Consider the following 16,000-nt stretch of genomic DNA (forward strand, 5'->3'; position numbering starts at 1 on the left):
GTAGTCATTAAAGAGTCTTGTTTAGGGGGAGATAATTCTCTCAATAGGTATTATGATTTTTTTATATTAGTTTTTCATACGTAGGTCAATTGACCAAACCCTATTAGAATATTATGTCTTTTTAGTACATTTTTCTTTGTCGTCTTATTTATCGTCATTCAAGGTTTGTAATTGATAGCCTCCGCATGAAGCCCTTATTATTTCGATCCCAAAAAGTGGTATCTAGGCCGATGGTTAACCAATGGTTTAGTGGGTTAAAGACGAGTTCAAGGCATATTCTGATCAAGCTGCAACCAATGTCACGATAATGAAGATTTTTCCAGAGTACTACATGTGGAGATGAATTTTCAACCATATTTTCAACATTCCTGTTGTTGCATATTTAAAAATAAAGCAAAATATTTTTAAACTAATTTTTAACCATAATATTTTTAACCTTATTTTTAATCATGGAAAGCAGCAATGATGAAGATTATGTGAAGAAGATGAATCAAGATTATTTTGCCAGAAAATTCAGGCCAAGGGGAGACTTGTTAGGGTTTTTTGCCCTGATTTTCTTACCAAATTTGAGTTTTACTTTTCTCTTGAAGGAAATTCAAATTATTACCAAAATTACTTTTACTTTTCTTGAAAGGAAAATATAATTCTCTTCCATATTGGATATTCCTTGTCTTGGAGGAAAAGTTTTGGATATCTATTAATTGAATACCTCCTTCCCACAACTAGAACACAATAGCATTCACAATGTAGTCATTAAAGAGTCATGTTTAGGGGGAGATAATTCTCTCAATAGGTTTATGCTTTTTTATATTAGTTTTTCATATGTAGGTCAATTGACCAAACTCTATTAGAATATTATGTCTTTTTAATATACTTTTCTTTGTCGTCTTATTTATCGTCATTCAAGGTTTGTAATTGATTGCTTCCACATGACGACTTAATTATTTCGATCCCAACAAATGAGCTTTTATGGAATGGAAAAAACTAGAGGGAGAATTGAAGAGAAAATGAATGAAAACTCATTGCATTAATTCATCACATTGTTTCTTGCATTGAAAAATAAAAGACTACATCTCTATTTATAGAAAAATAAAGAGAATAAAATAAAAAATATATATTATTTTCCTTGTAGATACTAAACTAAAAGGAAACTAAATATTCTATAATTAATGTAGTGACTAGACTTTGAAGGAAACTAAATTTTCTAGAATATTCCTAACCAAAAAGGAAGTAAATATTTCTACCACTAATTAAATTATAAAGCGGAAGGAAAGAAATTTTAATATTCCCCCTCAAACTTAAGTTGGTGTATCCAATTTGAGTTTGAAGACCTGATTCTTCTCCTCCTTGAAAGCCGTGTAAAATTATCTTTTAACTTCATCTTCACTGGACAATTGTGATGGTTTTCACTTTTCATAAATGAAGATTTGTGGAGCGCATTCAAAGATATATTGATGCTTGATATGGGTCAAAATAGGTATGGATAAAATTTGTATGGGAAAAAAAAATAGTATTGGTTTAAAATTGGTATTGATTAAAAATTGGAAACCGGTGCGTTGAGAGTGAACACGGGTTAAAATTATTGGAGCCCGGTGCATTGAAGGTGAGCACAGGTTAAAAATGAGTCCTGCGCTAAAAATAAAAGCAAGGATTAAAAATGAGCCCTGCGTTAAAAATAAAAGCAAGGGTTAAAATTGGGTTGAAAGTAGTTCTTCTTCTTCAATGAAATCACAGATCCATTGAGATCAATGAACCTGGCTCTGATACCACTTTATGGAATGGAAAAAACTAGAGAAAGAATCGAAGAGAGAATGAATGAAAACTCATTGCATTAATTCATCACATTGTTTCTTGCATTGAAAAATAAAAGACTACATCTCTATTTGTAGAAAAATAAAGAGAATAAAATAAAAAGAAAATATATTATTTTCCTTATAGATACTAAACTAAAAGGAAACTAAATAATCTATAATTAATGTAGTCACTAGATTTAGAAGGAAACTAAATGTTCTAGAATATTCTAGCCAAAAAGGAAGTAAATATTTCTACAACTAATTAAATCATAAAGCGGAAGGAAAGTAAATTTTAACAGTTTAGGTGAACAAAATTATGTCCAAAAATAATAACATGTCCCTTGAATTTCCACAATTCAACACACGATTCGACACCCAAATCTACTCCAAATTAGCTCAAAGTTGAAATATAAGTTCCAAATATCATAAAGAACAAACCATAATAATCAATTATCAAAACAACAATAAATCTAACAAAATCACTTTTGCAACAATGGTGATTTGCTAGTATTTTTAAATTATTCCAACAGCACTCACTTGATTTAAACTCATTTTCATATTTGAAATTCAAGACCCAGATCAATCAAGAGATAGTGGTTCGATTTTCTCCTAAGCAAGGACGGACGACTGAGGATTGGCTGGGGAGAGTCGTCTCAAATGCTGATACCATTTTCTAAATAATCCAATAAAAAAAAGACAAGTAGAAGCCAGTGAAAGTGAAAGACGAGTAAGCAAGAACGCGGGTTGTACCTGTCAGCTTTGAGCTGTCAAGTGAGGATTGCTCCATCTCTTAAGAAAAGACGCGGGGGGCCTGTCTTATAATAAAGGGGGTACTCTCTTCTCTGATGTGCGCTATATTATTGTGTCCTATTCCTTAAGGAGTGATCCGGGATTAAGCCACGTGGCATTATACTTCAATGTTCACAGGATCCAACCCAGCTGAGGATCCACAAGTCATAATCTAAATTGTGTTTTTCAATTATCTGCCTCCATATGGTCCATCTTCATGTTCCGGTCTTTTTTGTTGCACTTGGAGGGAAAGGAGTTCTTATAAGCATTCAAATTAGAGTTCATAATTTAGAGTTTACGCATACACAGGTTTTCCATGTTTTACTTATCTTCAGGAACAGTTAGTAGTAAATATTCTTAGTTGTCTATTAAGTCTATAATCTGTTCTAAGAATAAGGTAATTTTCCTTTCCGGTTTGTGGAGTTACTCTTTCGTTGTTAGGACAGGCTGAGAGCAGTGGCCGCTCCCTTTTATTTGGGGTGAGTCTCAGAGTAATAAGGATTTTCCATGTCCAGGAGGTTTGGCAAGGAACTCAGCTTCTCGCTATCAATGTTGCTGCAGCTTTAGGGCTACTTCGGAGGTCTATAGTAGGAGATGAGTTGCGGAGAACTTTAACTGACTTGCATCAATGGTACCTATTGGATTTCTCAGGCTTCTCCCTGTAAGTAGTTCTATTCATTGTTTTATATCAGTCAAAAAAATTAAAGTACCGTGGAACTTGCTGATTAGACAACGACATTTCATGTAATTTCAATAAGATTGAAATTCTGCTTATTTTCCTTTTTTTTTTTTTTTTTGCCAACTATTTCATTGTCATGCATGTGCAAGATCTGTATGGGAACTAAGGATACTAACTGTAACTGAAGACATGGACCTTTAACTGGCATTAAAAACACATTGACTATTCCCCGTGTGTCATGGTTTTTCGATCTTGCGATGATGCATTACTAAGTGTGGTGAAGCTATTAGTAACAATAAGTGCATAGTGGTTGATGCTCACGCAATCTAGTTATGAGGGCATTTTCTGTGTTGAAGTCTGTCAGCTGAGTTGCAATTAGAAAAATAGGCGATTTGAACAAAAGCTTAAGTTCCCTCCTTTCACACCTGCAACATGATTTCAGCCCTTTGCATCTCTATTACTTGTGGAGCTTGATCCACTGCATAGCTGACATGGGCTAATTTTCTCTTGCAGGTTACAGCAGTTGGGCATGCTGCTATGTTGGCTGCAATTCAGAGATATATGTCATCTCTGGTGTGTGAAATGATCATGAATTTCTTGTCAGTTTGAGTGAGCCTATCTGCAATGTTAACTGGTTGATTTCTCTTTTTGGCAGATACCTTCTACCTATGGATGGGAGAGATTAGATCTCCTAAGGCAGCTTGAGAAAGTCAAGGAAATGGAAACTGTGGTGAATCCAACTGAAAAGGCTGATGAATAACCCAGGACAAAGCATATGGAAACAGCTAGTCATATTGTGCTACCATCAAATTCATTTCAATTTGGTCCTATATCTATTCAACAGTAGATGGGCATAAAGAAGTTCATTCCAAGTGTCTGGCACTCCCGGTAGGCACCAGTGGCTGCAGTCTTGTGGTGCACCAACCGGGGTGCCAGGTTCACGATGTTCTGAAGGGTGACCATCTTTCCTGAACTCACTTAGATATGTTATGTTTAGGAAGGTCATGTTTCCTCTTGTATTTTGAATTTGTTCGACTACCTCAGAAATGAATATATTGTTGATTCTCTCTTTTTCCAGCTTGGTATAGTCCGTTTCTAGTGCGGTACTTGTGTGGCAATGGCCACCTTCATTCCAAGCTCCATCCCTGCAAATCAATTTCACCAAATTCCCTTCAACTAAAATGACAAAAGTACTAATGAGCGCAATAAAAATAGTGTTAGTATAAGTGTCTTGTGCTGCAACTAGTTAGTTCCAACAAAGTACTTGCCTGTAGTGTACTGGGGAAAAGCTGCGGAAGAAGACGTGGCTCTTTTCAGGCTTGGTATTTTGGATCACCCATGAGGCCCAAGTATTCAAAGATCTTTGAAAAGCTTCCACAACATTCATGGTCATGTTCACTGTTGTTCCTTCTTGGAAATGGATGCCCCTGCAATACGAACCATCTTATTTAGGTTTTAGGGATCTCATGTCAAAATAAGAAGCAACTGCAGAAGGAAAAAACAAGTGCAACTTGTTCGTGCAATGTTAATGATTGGTGAAGTTCTTTTGGTCAAAAAATCCAGATGGTATGTGATTCCTGAACTTCTGCTTACTCTACTAGCTATAGGACTGGGATGATCAATTTGAACTAGAAAATGAATCTAATGACAAGACGCTGGTGGCCTGATGGAGGAGAATAGCAATGCACTTGAATTAGGATTGTCTTTCTCTAATCTCTCTTTCACACACACATCTGGTCAGCTCCACCCAAAATCGTCGTGCCTCGGGCCATAACTAGACATCATATTAGAAAATAGATGCATCCTAATCTTACTCAGAAAAGCTTATTATCAGGAAGAGTGCCATGCAGAAGACCAAGAATGGGATGAGCATGACTAGGCAGAAGAAAAAAATAATAAAAAAGAAATTACGTAAGTAATCTAAAAAAGCGGAGAATCGGCTTGATTAAAAATGCTTGTGAGGGATTCAGCGTTTTTGATACTTGCACAATATTTATTGAAAAAGAAGCGCTTTCAGCACACACCTAAACAATCGTGTACTTGGGAGCGCTGTTTTTTGAAATAAGGATGTTTAGGTTTGACTAATAAGATAGAAAGGGGCAAGCCAAAACTCACTCTACCCCTAGTAGTTTACCGGATAAATGGAGTTGTCAGGCATTCCCGGCCCACCAAGCGAAAGCAGTGGTTTCTTGATCACGACCAGCTAAGGCTAAAGTTCCATTAAAGAGTCTTTCCACGTGGTAGAACCTCCTCAGGGAATATAAGGTTTTCATGAGGCTGATCTTGAGCTGAGCTCGTGGTAGTTCTAATCCTTTATGTGGAATGCCTAGTCATGGACTTCAAGGGCATGGTAACCAAATCATCAAGGTGAAGTCCGGGCCTAAAAGAGCTTCTAATCTACCTAATTCAATTACACACACACAAAAAAAAAAAAAAAAAAAAAACAAAACAAAACAAAACAAAAAATCTTTGTCGATTACAGGCTCTAAACGAGCTTCGTTCTTCCACTCAAGTTAGAATTGAGAATTGACCATTTGCCTGAAGTACCTTCTTTTTGCTCTCCACTAGTAATCATGTTAAGCAGTGTTTTAAAAGGCGGGGGCGTATGATGAGGCGTTTTACATACGCCTCGACGAGGCTTAACCCTCGAGGCACGGGGCGTAAGCCCCATGGGTAATTAATTTTTGGCATTTCATAAAATAATATAATTACAATAAATATTTTTAAATAGGTAAAACTACATAAAAAAATATATATATATATATATATATATATATATATATATATATATATATATATATATATATATAGTGCTTGATCCTCACAAAAAAACTAATCAAAGCAATCCATTATACGCTACTTACAACTTGTAATTATATATAACATAATTTTACAAGCATAAACAATATAATGAAATAAAAGCTATTATAAAATGCAAATCAACTCTAGCATCTTAACTTTCAAACACTGAAAATATCACAGTTTCTTAAAACACTATTACTAGCATACTATTAATTTTATCTCCCTATAAGCAAATAATCAATAAAATTTATCAATATTACAATTAAAACGTACCTTCTTCATGAACAAAAATAAATTATATGATAATTCTGATACATAGGACTAAAGACCAATGACAAGTGAAAATGTAAAATTCTGCGATGTATTTTTAAAAGAAATATTAAGTGATATTCACCCTCACGATGTTCTCAAATAGTAAATTTCCAATACTACGACTTGTTATTTGAGTTACACCCAATCTTCTTATTTCTATAGATGAATTACTATTAATTTTCATTATTTTGTTAAACAATTATGAGGGTGAATGATTTTAACTAAGGAATTTAAAATATATTTTTTTTAAAAACCGTTAGGCGAGCCTCGGGCATTGGGCGTTAGGCGTGTTTAGGGCGTACGGTCGGGCGCTTAAGGCGTAAGCCTCACAGGAACTAAGCCCCGCACGTTAGCCTCGGGACGTTCTGCCAGTGCCCTGCCCCTAGGCGAGCCCCCGGGGCGAGTCTTGAAACTGCCTTTTAAAACACTGATGTTAAGTTTTCTCCCAACTGGTGTCTTTTGGTTGTAAATGACAAAAAGGAAATTGCTTGGGATGGTTTGTGAATCTTACACGTTTACAGTCTTGTCCTCATTCCACCAATGTCCATCATTGAATATAAGGATATCTGCATCAACCCATTTTGTGAAATACCAGTGCAACTTATCGAGTCTGATCACCCCTCGCACTTGTTTCGTTGCATTCAGTGGAGGTCGATCAGCAACAACTAGGAAAGGCACCCTGTAATATTCGACACTTAGGTTGTACTCATGAAATTTCATAGAGAGGAAACCTCTATGTTTGGTTATGGGGTTTCCAAATTCTTCATATATGGTGGATGTGTTAGTTACTTCTTGTGCTAGCATGCATATCATTGACTCCCATTGGTTTCTTCCAATTGAATCTCCAGCGAAAACTATCCGACCGTTACGACTCCGTTCTAGGAAATCCTTGGCACAGAACCTGCAACGTTAAAATATTAGCAGTTACAAAAGAAATAGAGTTTAAAAACAAAAAATGGAATGGCATTTTCTAAGTAAGGATTTGGTAGTCATTGGGCCCGTATTTTTAAGTATAACATACAGCACGCAGAACCAGAAAGGAAATACTCCCTCCGTCCCAATTTAAATGTCTTAATTTGACTAAACACAGATTTTAAGAAATAAACAAAGACTTTTGAATCTCGCTGTCCTAATTTAAAGATGTTTGTAATGTACTAAAATATACTTTGAATCTTGGGTTATAAACTTGTCTTGTAAGATGTTTGAATTATTCTTACAAAATATAAAATATAGACAGATGCACTTTTTTTGAGACAGACCAAAAAAGAAAATAAGACACTTAAAATGAGACGGAGGGACTAGTAAGTGTTAATCAGTGTTTAGTTGGATTCATTTGGAAACAAGATCCTCCTAATTGCATCCAAGTCAGATGAACAATTTGTTCTGTGTCATTGGGGGAGTCCAGCAAAGTTGCCTCTGGCTTCATCCCGCAAAGACAGAGGCAAATCCATGATTTAAACTCTATGAGTTCAATCTTAACATTCTTAGCATTGAACTTATTATATTTTTAAAGTTGTGGGTTCATATCCACTACTACCTCCGTCCCCAAAAAATATTGCCTCACTTTCCTTATTAGTTTGTCCCGAAAATATTGACACATTTCTATATTTAGAAATAATTAAACTTCATGAGATGATTTACAACCACAAAAATATCAAATGCTTATTTTGGACCAAACATTTCAAAAGTCTTCCTTTATTTCTTAAACTCTGTGCAAAGTAAACTAAGACAATCTTTTTGAGACGGATGGAGTATTTATTTCTATTTAATAACATACAAATTTTGTAACGACCATAAGATCGTTTTTCCTATTTTGACAATTTTACCCCCGTTAACCATTTCCCGACCTTCACTAGAGTATATTTCACTTATGTGGAGGGTTGGTGTGATTCCCGAGGCATTCGGATGTGATTTGGGTGAGAAAATGGAAATATTGGAAATTCTTAAGTGTTTGGTCGACCAAAGTCAACAGCAGGGGTAAATGGATCTTTTTGGTAATTTCATCGATTCCAATAGGTCCGGAATGTCGATTATGACTTGGTATAGTAGTTGGTTTGGTTCCCAAGGGACTCGGGGTTGTTTTGGTCTTTTGGTTGGAAAACTAGTTCTAAGGAGTTTGGGGTTGACCGGGTCAAGATGACCACTTTTAGAAATTCCTAGTGCGCGAGTGAGTTCGTAGCGTGTTTTATAGCTAAGATGAATATTTGGTTTATATCCTGGAGGTTCAAGATGAGGCTCAGAATTTCGGGTTGGAAGAGTCAAAACCCTAATTTTTTTTCTGGTTTCACTGTTTCTAGTGTCCTTCTATACGAACGCATAGAAGGATCACGCTCACGATGTATAGTGGGCCAGTAGGGTCGCGTTCGCAAGCAAGGGCTCATATTCGCGTAGAAGAAATAGGGTCTGGGCCTGGTCGACTCGTGTTCGCCACAGGTTGGTCGCGTTCGTGTTCGCGAAGGCTTAGGCAGGGTCGATGGTCATGTTCGCGAGGGAACCTCACGTTTGCGATGAAGATTTGGCACCCGGACATAATTAAAAGATCCCATTTCGAGTTTAAACCCCTATTCACCTATTTTGAGCTCTAGGCCTCGGATTAAGTAGATTCTTAAGGAAATTTGCAAGGTTCATCAAGTGGGTAAGTTTCTAACCTTCCTTTTATATTTATATCATTAATTAGTAGAGATTTCCATGGTAGAAATCGTGAATTAAGGAGGGGATTTGGGAGAATATGAACCCTAAGCTAGAAATGGTAAATTCTTGATTTGGACATGAAGTTGGTGATTGATTTGGTTCATTTTTGATATATAGACTCCTTAGAAGTTGGGTAAGGGTGACTTTTTGGGTTTGGATTTAAGTATGCTAGTATGGGTATCATTGGATTCGTATGACTTCCTAGAATAATAATTTGACCTTATTAGACCCAATTTTCCTACAAAATTATGGTTTTGACCTTCGGGTTTAGAGCGCGGGTTTTGGGTTGACTTTCTAGACCCAAAATTTTATAAGGCAATATGGGTATAGTTTGACTCGTATTCTTAGGTATAATCTGTATTTGAACAGACTAGGATTGTTCGAGGACTCTGCGGAAGGGCAAGGCTCTCATGTGATTGTTAGACTTCTAATTCCATACATGTTGACTCTATGGACCTTAACTTAAGCGTCATAGTTGGTTAAATTGGACTAATAAGAGGAAAATTGGGTTATTAAATGGGGTTCTGATACTCGTGAGGTGACGAGCACTTGTATAGGATACCAGTGTCATGACAAAGGTATTTGCGTAATTTCATTTGTATAGTCTAGTCTGAATGACATGCTCTGGGCATAAACTGGTAGCATAGATTGATTGCATCTGTGATTGGGATATGAGGTCCCTTATTAGTTGTTTCTCTTCTTATTACCTGTCTTATTTGTGATCATGTGTTCTCATAACTCCTAAATACTCGTTTAAATGTGAAAAAGAGCTAAAGATTGAGCCTTTGTTGCTTTGCTTGAATTCTTATTGTGATGCATGTCATATTCATGCTTATTATGGTATCTCATGTGCATTTGAGGATACTTGTGAAAGGTCGGAGGGAAAATGATTCCGGACGGAGTGATGGTGATGATATGTGCCAGATTGGCTAGTTGACAGGTAATGTAAGCCTAAGGGCTGCGTATTGTGATTTGGAGCCTACGGAGCCAAGTATTATGATTGGAAGCCAGAAATGGCTAGGAATCTAATGGGAAATTCTGGGTTGGTATATGGACCTCGCGAGTCCCCTATGGGTCACAATTCATAGAATTTGAACGTGTGTGTACCGGGAGATCGAAAAGGCCTTGCATTGGATGCATTAGCATACCATTACATTCTATTGGTTTCCTTGTTTTATGAGTTATTGATTTGTTGTTTGGACTGCCTTATATATGTTGTTTGGATATTTGATGGACTTGAGGATTTAGATGCTTCATATAAGCTTGTAACGGAAAGTTATTGTACGTATTATGATTATCATTACTGTGAACTAATAGCGGTCAAGTGTGGAAGTAGTATTCATAGACCAGTCATCGTCTCCATTTCTGTTAGGGTCGGACGACAATACTGCTGAGTACTCGTTGATCTTTGTACTCACGCTACACTTGCTGCACTCTTTTATGTGCAGATTCGGTGCCTAGTACCAGTGGTCCGCATGATTATTCAGCTGCACGTTGAGGAGGCCATTCTGGAGAGTTCGGGGTATGCTACTTGCCGATCTGAAGCACTGGATCCTCTTCATCTACTTTTATATTCTGTTCTTTTATTCCAGACAATATATTCAGTACTATTTCATACTTGTAATCTTATCGTAGAAGTTCTTGTACTAGTGACACCAGATTTTGGGGGTTGTAACACTTTATTATGTTTTCTATGACTATCAACTTAGTAAGACTTTAAAATGATATGATTTCTTTCCGCATTTAAATTCCTTATTAAATTGTCCTAAGGGGTTGTGGATAACTTACTAACTTGGTGGGAGCTAGTGCCTACATGGCTTATTAAATTAGATCGTGACAAATTTATGCTCCGCATCAAAAGTTAGGGATTCAATTAAACCAATACCTAAAATGTTAGATACGCCTCTGCGCAAAGATATAGCTCACCATCTTTCAGGTCTCGACAAGTATGCTCAAAAGCAAAGCTTTGTAACCATAGTAAACTGTTAAATTAGATGTGGATTTCTGAAAGACTTGTGAGTTGTCATACGTTCTTCTTCATACTCTATACAGACAATTTTAGGAATCAAATCCTTTTTTTCCCAACTTTAGCATTGTGAGGAAAGAGAAAACATATACTAGAAAAAATGAAAAATAAGGCAAGAAAGAATAGGACAATAATGGATCCACCTGGCCTAATAAAGCAGCATGCTGATTTGTATAGTGAAAAAAAGGTAAGGCCGGTTTTTGGTCCTATTGTCCATACAAGCATTTGAACTGAATTTATTAGTAATGGAGGTAGAGTAAATGATTTTATTGTATTTCATCTTCTGCATATATTGGTATGGCAATGCACATAAAACTGTACGGGCATAGTTGTATATATAAAAGATTAATTTAAGTGTAAGATTCTCTACATTATCAACGTAGTTTAATCTTATTATAGTAGATTACTTACCATTTTAATCATGTTACGAGTTAAAGGTTATAAATAACATGATTTACTTATATTTATCTATAAATGAACTGATTACGTAAATTTAAACTTACGTATAAATAAGGTGATTTATAGTAGTAGTTTATAAGTAGTAATTTAACTTGATATAGTAGATTGCTTATCATTTTTTGTTTTTGTTTTGACAACCGTGATGTCCGGGCCAACTTGGAAAAAATCACCTAACGTTTTTTGTCTCTGCTGAGATTTGAACTTGACACCTCATGGTTCTAACACACTTCACTAACCATTAGTTCACACCCTTGGGCGCAGGTCACTTATCATTTTGATTAAGTTACAAATTAATGGTTATAGTAACCTTATTATGTATGATTATCTTATAGTAATTTTTTCGTACCATCAAGATAAACTCACATTAGCTTGAGAATTATCAATTGGTCGTCTTAGTTTTAACTCTAAACATAATTCAATAGTCTTTCTGTTATATTTATCCATTTGGCAATGATCTTAATATGCACAAAATAAAATTAATGTTTGAACAAAGTAAACACGAAAAAGAAAACTAAATCATCACGAAGAGACATAACAAATAAAGCTGAAGGTAATCATAAAGCTACGACTTTTTCACACCTCATGATTTCAACAACATGAAAGCACTATCCATCGAAAGAAAGAAAACCACGCTTTGTGAATTAGCCATTTGTTGCATGATCGTACATTGAAATAACTTCTAAGTAAACTAAAGGCCTTCTTTGTACAAAAAATTTGTTACCCTTTCAAATTCAAAAATTCTTTTAGTAAAAAGGATAACAAGTATATAAAAGAAGAAATATATAGTTTCTTCTTTTGTTTTCGTTATTATTTTTGGGGCTGGGGGAAGGGCAGCGGGAGTTCAAGAAATATTACAACACATTGTCATTCTCATCATTAAGTAATAAAATTCATCTCTTGTGAACGAAAAAAGTCTTTCTTTATAACAATTGGTCGTCTAAAAATACACGTTTTAAAAATCTAAACATAATTCAATAAAAAAAAAAAAATTTAATTGTCTTTAAAAAAAAAAATATAAATTATAACGTTGGTCCACGTTTTACAAATTTTTTGCAAAAAAACGTGAGCTTTTATATTTTTTTTTTTTTTTTTTTTTTTTTTTTTTTTTTTTTACAAAAAAAAATTTAATTTTTTTTTTTTTGTAACACTTGTGTGTTTTTTCACTTTGACCAATGATTAATCGTGTGTGACACGAAATTTTATATAGAAAATATTTTTTTCTCGCGCAAATAATGTAGGCATCATCAAGGATACGAGACGTTCGGATCGTCATTTTAGGAGTTGAAAAGGTGCAAATAAGTTTTGTTTGAAGGTAATCAACTTTATATGTTGAGAAAATTACGACTTTTTCAAAAAATCATGATTTCAACATTACCTTGGGATTTTTACGTTGAAAGCTATTGCTATCCATCTTATAAGAAATAAAACTGAAAACCACGCTTTGTGAATTAGCCATTTGTTGCATGATCGTACATTGAAATAACTTCTAAGTAAATTAAAGGACCTTCTTTTTTCTCCCTATATATTTTTAGTTATATTTATATTCAAAATAATGTTTTATCGTGATTAAAAAATAACCCTTTCAAATTCAAAAATTAAACAAAACTTTTTTTCAGTAAAATGGATATCAAGTATATAAAACATTATTGAAGAAAAATATAGTTTCTTCTTTTGTTTTCACACACGTTCATTGGTCAAAGTATTATTTTTTCAAACAAAACTTACTTCGGGCACCTTTTCAACCCCCTAAAATGACGATCCGAACTGGGGGAAGGGCAAAAAATATCGGTTCTATATAAAATATTGAGTTCACACACGATTAATCATTGGTCAAAGTATGAAAAAACAACACATTGTCATTCTCATCATTAAGTAATAAAATTCATCTCTTGTGAACGAAAAAAGTCTTTCTTTATAACCGGGAAATCTTTAAGGGCTAATGCTGCACGGCTTGAAATACAATGGATAATATAAGGCTGTCCCTCCATCCTTTTCTCCTGGTGGACTATAAATTATAAGAAAGAATGACAAAAAAGGAGGAAAAATTACGACTATGGAAAACTTCTAATAAGGCAAGCAGATATAATAAAGCATGAAGACATGCAATAGTAATTAACGTACATACCATACATATAAAATATTTTTAAACAAAAAGAACATACCTATCAAAGAATAAAATTAACAAGCACTTACCTTGGAAGATCACAACCTTGAGGTTGCCATCGCCACTTCCGGTAATCTAAATCCCGGCGACCACTTTTCTGGCATCGAAATCCAGGATCCAAGAATGGACAATTCTCATTATATTTATCAAGAATATAACTTTCATCCCAAACCCACTTTCCATAAGAGTAATCACAAGCTTTTGAATAATTTTCAGAATTTTTAGGTAATATTTTGGACAAAAAACCAATCCCAAGAAGAGACTGAGGCTCAAGTGGGCTTCGTAAATTGTAGAAAAAAATGGAAGAGAAGAGTAAAAAGAGAAAAAATAATGCATGAGAGATGTCTTTGTTTGCAAATTTTAATGGGAAATAGAAGAAGAGTTTATTGTTGTTGGTCGTGTTTTGTTGTGGATGAGGAGAAACTGGCTGGAGATCCATGAGAAAAGGAGAAAGTTAAAAGGTATGTTTTGTTTGTAAGAATTCTAGGGGTTCTCAAAAGCTGTAAAAGGAGTATGACTGCTGAGGGGGGGAAATAAAGAAGGAAAATTTAAAGATATTGTTTGGAATTAATTCAATAAGTATTCAACTTTTTCTTTCAATACTATGTTTGCCATTAGAGTTGGGGTAGGCCCTCCCCCTTCCCTAAATTGTGTCTACACCCCCCCCCCCCCCGGGGGGCGTTTAGCTTGCAAAATTGTGTTCCCCAGTATAAGTAATTTGACATATTTTTAATAAAAAGGAATTAGTAAATGATAAATTTTTCACCTGTCCAAAAAAGGAATGTCAATGTAATTAAAGTTTATTTTGAATTTTTTCCCTTTTTAACGATACCGTGTATTGAATTCATAGGACATTTAAAAAATTAAAGAGCAATTTTTTATTTTTTATTTTATGAATTTTCATATAGCTTCGATAATTTTTAGGACAAAAAAAGAGTAACTTTAGAGTTGGAGTGGCCGGTTATATAGAATGTGATGTTCCAGTGAGAGAAGAGAAGAAAAGGTAGAAATTATTTCTTAGATTGAATGAGCAAGAAAGAAAGAAAGAAAGAAAGAAAGAAGAAGAAGAAGAAGAAGAAGAAGAAGAAGAAGCAAATAAAACGAAAAGGTAAAAGGGCAAAAGGAAGAAGAAGGAAAAACTTAGAGCACAAATTAACCAAAGAGATTCCATTTGTGTTTTCCCTCCTTCAATATTATTTTTGTACTAGACATTGTTGTTGATGCATTTTGTAAAGAATTATAAAAAGAGAAAGCATTAAAATGTAGCTCTTGAAAGGTAGAGAAGAAGAGTTGGATAGATACTTAATATATTAAATAAATAAAGAAAACTTATGTTTAGATTTTATACACATATCAAAATAAAGAAATTAATTTTTTGAAGTTCCTCTCTTTCTCTCATGATTCTTTAAAAGGAAATATAAAGTATAGTTTCACCTATATAGATTATTATATAAAATTCAAGTATTTCTGGACGATTAACAACCCGTAATTAACAAAAATTTAAAGAAAATGAAAAATAAATGACAATGAGAAATAGCTTAGAACTTAAAATCTAATCTATTTGAATTTGAAGACTAAAGAAGATTTAAATATTGTTAATATTATGGCATGAAAAAATTATTTCATAAATTCAATAAGATTTTTATGATAGCGCAAAACGCGAATCAATTCACTAGTATGTTTTACGAACCCAACTTCCTTCTTCTGTCACGACCCGAACCAGAGGGTCGCGACTGACACCCAATGTTATATCCCGTATTTGGTACATTGGGATAATCCGAGCTAATTGTGAAAAGTTAAGGACAAGACTATTTTCGTACGAGGTAGAGACAAGATTTTGTTTTAAGGCTATTTTATGATTTTATTGGATACGAGGTAGAGACTTTTAATTATAAAAAGTTGATAATTCGAAGGGCCATGACGTGTAGACATAATATATATGTACACCAAAGATGACTAATTAATCATCTTCATCATCTTCACCCTTAGAACATTATAGAAACTTGGAGAAAAAAAGACCAAGCCATTCGGCCATGGTGACAAAAATTGAAGACCAAAAATAGTGATAAAAAAAAATATTTTCTTCTAGCAATTCAAGCAATTGGAAGGTCCTCTTTAACGTGAGATAGTTGTTGGAGTCAACAAACCATTCGTTTTGTCGTTTGCAAACCCTAGTCAAGTTGTGAAGTGAAGTGGAAAAGGTAAGGTTTAATCTTCTTTTCCATATGTTATGCATGGTTTGTGTATGTTGTAGTATGAAAAAAATGGATGAAACTCATGAAATA

General features: G+C 34.5%; 1 protein-coding gene across 1 annotated transcript; it reads right to left on the reverse strand.

Moving 5' to 3' along the window:
• Positions 1-3,077: 3,077 nt before the first annotated feature.
• Positions 3,078-14,229, reverse strand: LOC132034538 (protein trichome birefringence-like 9). The gene is made up of 4 exons (XM_059424943.1): positions 13,745-14,229; positions 6,887-7,276; positions 4,530-4,688; positions 3,078-4,406 (listed from the first exon to the last, which is right to left on the reverse strand). The coding sequence occupies exons 1-4, from the start codon at positions 14,152-14,154 to the stop codon at positions 4,073-4,075; spliced, it is 1,293 nt and encodes a 430-aa protein (XP_059280926.1). The 5' UTR covers positions 14,155-14,229; the 3' UTR covers positions 3,078-4,072.
• Positions 14,230-16,000: the final 1,771 nt, after the last annotated feature.

Source organism: Lycium ferocissimum, chromosome 10, assembly GCF_029784015.1.
Source record: "Lycium ferocissimum isolate CSIRO_LF1 chromosome 10, AGI_CSIRO_Lferr_CH_V1, whole genome shotgun sequence".
NCBI classification, from domain to species: Eukaryota; Viridiplantae; Streptophyta; class Magnoliopsida; order Solanales; family Solanaceae; genus Lycium; species Lycium ferocissimum.